The sequence below is a fragment of the Corapipo altera genome, unplaced genomic scaffold (assembly GCF_003945725.1).
Source record: "Corapipo altera isolate COAL_440 unplaced genomic scaffold, ASM394572v1 269, whole genome shotgun sequence".
Classification (NCBI taxonomy): domain Eukaryota; kingdom Metazoa; phylum Chordata; class Aves; order Passeriformes; family Pipridae; genus Corapipo; species Corapipo altera.
The window spans coordinates 4,500-13,055 of record NW_020885225.1 but is presented as its reverse complement, the minus strand read 5'-3'; the positions used below and the strand labels follow the sequence as shown (position 1 = coordinate 13,055).

The window sequence follows — 8,556 nt, the reverse complement described above, 5'->3', positions numbered from 1 at the left end:
GGGATGGGATGGCACATGGGGGGTCACCCAGGGACACTGGGGGTCACCGGGCTGGGATGGCACACGGGGAGTCACCTAGGAACAAGGGGAGTCACCATGGCAGGGATGGCACATGGAGGGTCAGCGGGGCTGGGATGGCACTCAGGGGGTCACCCAGGGACACCGGGGCAGGGACAGGGGGGATTTGGGTGGGGGGGAGGGAGGGCAGAGGGGGGGGAGGGTGGGAAGGGGGTGAGGGATGTGGAGAAGGGTTTGGAGAGCGGGAGAAGGGGGTGGAGGACGTGGATCTGGAGAACATGGGGAAGGGGTTGGAGAACGTGGGAAGGGGTTGGAGAACAAGGAGGAGGGGTTGGAAAGCAGGAGAAGGGTTTGGAGAACACGGAGAAAGGGCTGGAGAACATGAGGAAGGGGCTGGAGAACAGGGATCTGGAGAACACGGGATCCCAGAGGGGGAATGCCAGGACTCACCTGCCTGGTGGAAGCCCTCGGACAACCCCCCACAGCCGGAGAACACGTCCAGGGTCCGTAACTTGGGAAGTTTGAGCTCGGCCTGTTCCTCACTCTGCTCGGAGCTCACCGGCTTCCCTTTGCCTTTCCCTGGAAAAGCCACACCCAGGGCCAAGTCATTCCCTCCTGCTCCTCCTCCTCCATCAATCCAGCGCCTCCCGCCCCCTTTCCCACCCGGAATTCGGAAGGGAAGCCCCTCACTGTCCCCTTTTCCACCCAGCAGCCTGGAAGAGCATTCCCAAGGATCTGATGGACGCAGGGATAATTCCCAGGGCTCTCCCTGGGTTGGGAATGGGATCCAAAGCCCAAGGTTAGGGAGCAGAGGGTTGGGGGGTGAAACCCCTCAAGGATGAGTTGATTTCCAAAGGATGAAACGCCCTAAAAAGGCCGTTCCAGGATTTCTGTCGGGAACACCGGGATGGGGGTGGGATCACTCACCTTTCCCCTTCCCCTTCCCCTTCCCTTTGTTCCCAGAGCTCCGGGCGTGGTTGGGAGGATCCTCAAAGCTCTTGGTTTTGGCGTTGTAAGCCTGGGAAAAGGAAAAAACCAAGGATTTGGGATGGACATGGGGGACAGGGAGGAGGGGCTGGAGAACACCAGGACATTCCCAGCTCAGGAATAACGGTGGGATTGCCAAAAAAAAAACCACCCTCAGAGCTGCAAAAACAAAGGCCAGAATCACGGAGTGGTTCCAGGATTCCATGAAATTGGACCTCCAGGGACACATCCAGACCCCCCAGGGACACATCCAGACCCCAGGGACACACCCAGACCCCCTGACTTAGTGTCCAACTCATCCCCCAGGCTGTCAGACCCAGCCACAAACCCACAGAAACCCCCCCCTTGGAGAAGCTCCACTGAACCCCTGGTGGCCTCCAGCCCCTTCCAAAGCCCCTGGAAGGTCCCTTCCCTCACCTCCAGGAAGTAGAAGCGGTCCAGGCCCCCCGAGGAATAGTCCTGGATGCTCTGGGTCAGGTCCTCCCCGTAGACCACGGAGCAGCGTCCCTGCACCGCCCGGAACTCCACCGTGGCCTCCTCGTCGCTCCAGTAGAGCAGGTTGATGTCGGCGTGGTAACTGGCCTTCATGGACTTGTGCGTGTTCTCGGGCCTGCAGGGAGCCAGAATTCCCAGAGGAACACCCCTTGGATTAGGGGGAGTCGTCCCGTCGGCGTCGGCTCCGCGCGGGTTTTCCCGGAGGTTCCCGAAGGGTTCCAAAGGGTGACACCAAAAAGGGGGTTTTTGGGGGCTGGGAGGGAATCAGGGGTGGAGTTGGGGAGGGGGTTTAAAGACAAAGAGGGGCCAAGGGGATCTGGAGGGATCCCAACACATCCCAAAAAAACACACCCTGGATAAGGGGAACGTTCCCACTTTTGGGAACCGACCCCGACCCTCCAACGACTCAGAGCTTTCCCAGCCCCCCAAAATCCCCGGGAATGCCCCCCAGGGGCACCTGTAGAACTTGTAGATGGTGAGTTTGATGTCGGCCTCGTTGGGTTTGCCGTTGCTGCGGATGTTGCAGAAGATGCCCTTGATCCTGCCCACCCGGTACGGGTCGGGCGCGTCCAGGTTGCTGCCCTTGATGTACTCCGAGTACTTCCGGTAGTGCTCGGGGTGCAGCTCCTCGTCCACCGCCTCCTTCTTGGGCCTCTTGGCTGGGCTGGCCGGCTTCACGCTGGGAAACAGGGAAAAAGGGGAGGGAAGTGGCCAAAAAACCCCCTCGGGGACGCGGCGTCGGGCTGAGGGTTGGACTCGATGGGCTCTGCCAACCTTAACTCTTTGGGTTTATAGGAGCACCCTCATTTTTATAGGAACACCTTTGTTTTTATAAGAACACCTTCATGTTTATAAGAAGACCTTAATCTTTACAGGAACATCTTTGTTTCTACAGGAACACTTTCATCTTTACAGGTACACCTCCATTTTTATAGGAACACCTCCATCTTTATAGGAACACCTCCATTTTTATAGGAACACCTCCATTTTTATAGGAACACCTTCATCTTTACAGGCACACCTCCACTTTTATAGGAACTCCTCCATTTTTGCAGGAACTCCTTAACTTTTAACCCAAACTTTGGGAATTTCGGGTCTCGGCCGCCCCGTTTACAGCTCGGAGCCACCGCCCAAAAACCCCACGTTCTGCTCCCAAAATCCCACCCCCCAAAAAAAACCCCTCCTGAGACAGGAGCCCCCGCACCAACCTGAAGGAGAAGGCGTCGGGCAGGAGGTAGACGCCGTCCCCGACGCGGTACTGGACGCCGTTCTTGGTGGCCACGGCGTAGAACATCTTCCCGTCCGCCTCCTCCAGGGGCTCGGCCACCTTGGGGATCTCCTTGTGCCTCACCTCGTCCAGGCGCGCGCAGCTCATGCAGAACCTGCGGGGAAGGGGAGTCCCGGAGGTTCCAGGGGGTGGGAGGGAAGGTCCCGGAATTCCCCGCGCCCGGAATTCCCTCACTTGTACTTGTTGTCCTCGCTGGGCTGGCTGGTGGGCGGCGTCTCGAAGCGGGCGTACTCCTGGTCGTACCACATCTGGTAGAAGTAGGTCCTGCCGTCGTCCTCCACCATCTTGATCTCCATGTCCAGCCCGCCCTGCTGGCAAGGAGGGATCACCGGGATCGGCTGCGCTTCCCGCGGGACCGGGATATCGGGATGGGCCCCCCCCCCGGGACTGTCACCCACCTCCATGGACCAGCTCTCCGAGGGCGCCTTGTAGATGACGGTGACCTTGCCGTGGATGTAGGAGAGTTGCATGTCCTCGCACTCGTCCACCAGGAACAGCTCCAGCGGGTCCGACGTGGCCCCCAGGACCGTGTCGGAGCCGGGGCAGAACCAGTGGGCGTGGAACATCTGCCCACTGCTGTCCTCCCACATGGCTGTCACCCTGCAGGGCAGTGTTCCCACCGGGAATGGGGCCATCAGGGCAGCGTTCCCACGGGCAATGGGGCCGTCAGGGCAGTGTTCCCACCAGGAATGGGGCCGTCAGGGCCATGTTCCCACCAGGAATGGGGCCGTCAGGGCAATATTCCCACAGGGAATGGGGCCGTCAGGGCAGTGTTCCCACAGGGAATGGGGCCGTCAGGGCAGTGTTCCCACCAGGAATGGGGCCGTCAGGGCAGTGTTCCCACCAGGAATGGGGCCGTCAGGGCAGTGTTCCCACCGGGAATGGGGCCGTCAGGGCAGTGTTCCCACCGGGAATGGGGCCGTCAGGGCAGTGTTCCCACCGGGAATGGGGCCGTCAGGGCAATGTTCCCACCAGGAATGGGGCCATCAGGGGAGTGTTCCCACAGGGAATGGGGCCGTCAGGGCAGTGTTCCCACAGGGAATGGGGCCGTCAGGGCAGTGTTCCCACAGGGAATGGGGCCGTCAGGGCAGTGTTCCCACCGGGAATGGGGCCGTCAGGGCGGTGTTCCCACGGGGAATGGCACCCCCGGGGGCAGTGGGGACACCCACCTGGCCAGGTAGAGGGGCTTGGTGGGGTCGTCGGGGCTCACGGACACGCAGTCTCCCACCTCCAGGGTCTCGTTGTCGATGCAAACCCGTTGGTAATAATCCTTCTTACCGTCGCTCTGCGGGGCCAGGGGGTGGTTACACCCACCCAGGGGGGCGGTTACACCCACCCAGGGGGGCAGGGGGTGGTTACACCCACCCAGGGGGGCAGGGGGTGGTTACACCCACCCAGGGACACGGCCACCCGAGAAGGAGGGGAGGAGGGTCCTGCCCAGCCTTGCCTGGAGGGGTTCTCCCACCTGGATGGGCTCCCCCACTCATGGGATCAAACTCTGGTGTCACCTGGATGGGCTCCCCCACCTGGATGGGTCTCCCTCACCTGGATGGGTTCCCCCACCTGGACGAGTTCCCCCACTCTGGTCTCACCTGGTTGGGTTCCCCCACCCCCAGGACCCCACTCTGGCCTCACCTTGATGGGTTCCCCCACCCACGAGATCCGACTCTTGTTCTGCTTCTTCTTCCTGCCCTGGAGCATCTTCTTGGGCGACGGCATCTCAGGGATGTTGTCGTCCACCTCCTCGTCCTCGTCCGCCTCCCGCACGGCCAGGTTGGGACACCTGGGCACGGGGGTGTCACCAGGGGGTGTCACCACGGGGGTGTCACCACGGGGGTGTCACCAGGGACAAGGATCTGGGGTGGGACCCTCACCTCCTCTGCAGACAGGCCTGTTTGCTCCTCCCGCTGCCCCCGAACTTCACCATGTTCTGGCAGGCCTTGCACTTGCCACACTCGGGCTGTTGGCACACCTGGAGCGGGACAGGGGACGGGTGACACCGGGAACACCCCCCGGGACCAGGGTGGCCTCTGGAACGGCCCCACGGAGCGACCGGGACGGGAGGGGGAGGTCGGTTGGTCAAGGTCAGAATTGACCTTCGAGATCCACCACCACACCCCAGGACGGGATAATTTGTTTGGTCAAAGTTGGAATTGACCTTCAAAACCAACCACAGTCCAACCCAGGACAGGAGGCTGATGTTGATCGAGGTTGGAAAAGCCCTCCAAGGCCATCCAGCCCAACCCACCACCACCACCGAGTCCCCAGGGAGGTGACCTCCACGTGGGACGGGGGGGACGGCGCCGGTACCTCGCAGACGCCGCAGCGCCGGCGCTTCGTGGAGTTCTCCTTGTCCTCCTCCCGCTCGTCCTTCTCGATCTGCTCCGAGAAGAAGGTGTCGAAGATGTGGTACACCAGCTTGGTGGTCGTGGCCTTGGTGGGCCCCTTGTCCTTGTCGATGCGGGTGGGGTGCCGGATGGCCTGGCGCCGCACGGCTCGCCTGGGACACGGGCACGGCGCTCAGGGCGATCCGGGGGACCGGGAACGGCCCCCAGGGGGTGCCCGGGTGGGCGCTGGGGCACCTTCAGGGTCCCCAAGGGCAGCACCAAGGGCAAGGCCAGGTTTTGGGGACCCAACCCGGTGACCTTCCGCCCTCGGAGCAGCACCAGGCACGGGGGCTTCCCGGTTTCGAGAGGGTTTTCCCGATTTTGGGAGGGCTCCCCCAATTTTAGGAATGTTTTCCCAGTTTTAGGAAACCCCCAACTCAACCCCCAACCCAACCCCCAACCCAACCCCCAATTCAACCCTCAACTCAACCCTCAACTTAACCCTCAACCCAACCCTCAATCCCAACCCAACCCCCAACCCAACCCAAACCCTTCTCCCGACCTCCCTCCCCACGAAACCCCGACGAGCCCCCGACCCCCGTGCCCCACACCCCCGTGTCCCCGGCCCACCTCTTGCCCAGGGTGACCCCGGCCAGCTTGATGAGGTCCCTCATGCAGGGGGTGATGAGCACGGGGGGCTCGTCGCTGTCCCCGGCCTCGTCGTAGCTCTCCACCTGCTCCACCACGAACTGGGCGTGGCGCAGCAGCGAGTCCTCCGTGAACCGGTTGAAGTTGAGCCCCGCGGGGGGCACGGTGGTCTGTGGGGTCGGGGGAAGGGTCAGGAAGGGCTGGTGGACCCCTCCCACCTCCCCCAGTCACCCATTCCCAGGATCAGCGAGTTGGGAAAGGTCTCCGAGGTCGGCGGGTCCCAACCGTGACCTTCTGGGACACCTCCAGGGGTGGTGACTCCACCGCCTCCCCGGGCAGCTTATCCCAGTGTTTAACAGCCCTTCCCACGGAAAAATTCCTCCTGGTGTCCAACCTGACCCTCCCCTTGGGGCGCAGCTTGGAATCACGGGATTGGTGAGGGTGGAAAAGCCCCTTTTCCATCTCCAACCCCTTTTCCATATTCTCCTCCTGCTCTCCAGCCCCTTCTCCATGTTCTGCAGCCCTTTTTCCATGTTCTCCAGCCCCTCTCCCATGTTCTCCAACTCCTTCCTTGTCTCTGTTCCTGCCTCTGGACACACTCGAGCCCCTCAACGTCTGGCCCTGGGGACACCCCTGGGGACATCCCCAGGGACTGACCCCAACACTGGCCCTGGGGACCCCCCTGGGGACACTGACCTCAACACTGACCCCAACACTGACCCCAACACTGACCCCACCAGTGGCCCCACGACCCCGCTGGTGACCCCACCTCGATCTTGTTGAGCAGGTCCTCGTAGCTGACGTCGGGGTTGTTCTGCAGGAACTCCACCACGATCTTGCTCATGTAGATCTTCTCCTGCATGAGGGCGAAGGTGGGCGCGTACTCCTCGCTCGGCTCCATCAGGATGTAATCCGCGAAGGCTGCAAGGGAAAACGGGGAATTCCGGGGGGAAAAAACGGGGAATTCGGTCAAAAAATCCACCGGGGGTTGGAGGGGGAGCTGCAGCTCAAGGTGGGTCTGGGCCACAAAGCCAAGGGTGGAGAGAAGGTCCCTCATGGGAGACCCCGATGGGACGGGGTGGGAACGAGGGGGAGGGAGAAACAGGAGGGAAAGGGAGAAAAGGGGGAGGAAAGAGGAGAAAGGGAGGAGAGAAAGAGGAGAAAAGAAGGAAAAAGAGGCCAAAAAATGGCCAAAAAGTAGCCCAAAGGGGAGGGAAAAATAGGTGGGAATAGGAGAAAAGGGGGAGGAAAGAGAGAGAAAAGAGGAGAAAGAGAGGAGAGAAAGAGGAGAAAAGAAGGAAAATAGGCAAAAAAAATAGGCAAAAAATGGCAAAAAAAGGCCAAAAAGTATCCCAAGACAGGCCAAAAACTAGGCCAAAAAATGGCCAAAAAAAGGTCAAAAAGTAACCCAAGACAGGTCAAAAACTAGGCCAAAAACTAGGCCAAAAAAGAGGTCAAAAAATGGTCAAAAAAAGGCCAAAAAAACCCCTAAACCCCCCAGAAAAGACCAAACACCCCCCCAGAAAGGCCCAGCGAGGCCTCACCTGTGCTGAAGCCGATCAGCGCCTTCTCCCCGCCGTCGAAGCCCGTGATCCACCAGGCGTTGATGGGCCCCAACTTCTTGGCTCTCACCCCTCCTGGAAGGCCAAGGAACCCCCAGTTCCACCTCCTGCGGGACCAGAACGCCCCGGGGGTGTCCCCAGTGACCCCCCCAGCCCCGTCCCTCACCGTCCAGGCAGGGGTTGTCATCGTAGATGGGCTTGACGGCGCCGCTGAAGTAGAGCTCGACATTCCTCTCGATGAGCCCCGTGTCGAAGGGGCACAGGTGGCCCTTGCGGTCGTAGACGCTGCCGGTGACAAACAGAGCAAGGGGGGTCTTTAGGGGCTGAAATCCCGCCCTGAGCAGAGGCCTCGCAGACCCCAACCACTCTGAGGAACTCGCTGCGTTTGGGTGGCAATGAGACACAGAAAACGTGTGCTGTGAGATGAATTAAGGGAGAGAAGGTCTCAGGCTCCCAGAGGCCTGTTTGTCCTTGGTGTGCTCTGTCCTGATGAAACGCAGCAAAAAGGTTATAAATTGGACAGGATGGACATTTGGGGGGGTGAAGGGCTGAGTAAAGGGGTTTTTAGTGAGACTTGGGCAGGTAGTCAGGAAAAGCTGAAAAGTTCACGAAGAGGAGGGACAAGAAAACGACCCCCACGAGGCCGAAGGGAACGGAACGACCCCCAGGGATTCACCCAAAAGGATGACTCTGCCTCCAGCTCCACCTGTGTGAATATTGTAACTAGATGATGTTATTGTAGCAAATATTCACGTAAAATATCGCAATCCCTCACCAAAACTGTGTAAATTACCTGACTTCTCACTGAGGACTCGGGAGCTGGTTTGCCCAGCGCCAGCTGGGGGGTTGCACCCCAGCATCGCCCCAAACAAACACCTTTGCTGCTCAAAGGCTTCAAAACTGTCCCTGAGCAGCCCCTTTACGCTGCTTTTGGCATCACCAGGGCAGGAGCTCACCTGAAGGAGGTGACCCTGTGCTGGGCAGGAGCTCACCTGAAGGAGGTGACCCTGTGCTGGGCAGGAGCTCACCTGAAGGAGGTGACCCTGTCCTGGGGCACAGCTCACCTGAAGGAGGTGACCTTGTGCTGGGGCAGGAGCTCACCTGAAGGAGGTGACCTTGTGCTGGGGAAGGTCCTCGTAGCTCTCGAACCCGTCCTCGTTGGCGTCGAACAGCGACAGCCGCTCGTCCGTCAGCATCTCCGGCTCCTCCAGCTGCAGGGGGGGAAAAAAAA

At 60.5% G+C, this 8,556-nt stretch overlaps 1 protein-coding gene across 1 annotated transcript in view; it reads right to left on the bottom strand.

Moving 5' to 3' along the window:
• The window catches only part of DNMT1 (DNA methyltransferase 1), a gene marked incomplete at its 5' end in the record, with an annotated part of 15,344 nt that overhangs the window by 3,184 nt on the left and 3,604 nt on the right, over positions 1–8,556 (bottom strand). Inside the window, 16 exons of the mRNA XM_027631352.1 lie at positions 469–597; positions 946–1,036; positions 1,423–1,615; positions 1,958–2,179; positions 2,709–2,882; positions 2,963–3,096; positions 3,187–3,388; positions 3,958–4,073; positions 4,424–4,571; positions 4,663–4,760; positions 5,099–5,288; positions 5,746–5,933; positions 6,533–6,684; positions 7,308–7,400; positions 7,492–7,610; positions 8,427–8,536. Coding sequence (XP_027487153.1) covers positions 469–597; positions 946–1,036; positions 1,423–1,615; positions 1,958–2,179; positions 2,709–2,882; positions 2,963–3,096; positions 3,187–3,388; positions 3,958–4,073; positions 4,424–4,571; positions 4,663–4,760; positions 5,099–5,288; positions 5,746–5,933; positions 6,533–6,684; positions 7,308–7,400; positions 7,492–7,610; positions 8,427–8,536 — 2,359 coding nt within the window. The remainder of the gene's footprint in view (positions 1–468; positions 598–945; positions 1,037–1,422; positions 1,616–1,957; positions 2,180–2,708; positions 2,883–2,962; positions 3,097–3,186; positions 3,389–3,957; positions 4,074–4,423; positions 4,572–4,662; positions 4,761–5,098; positions 5,289–5,745; positions 5,934–6,532; positions 6,685–7,307; positions 7,401–7,491; positions 7,611–8,426; positions 8,537–8,556) is intronic.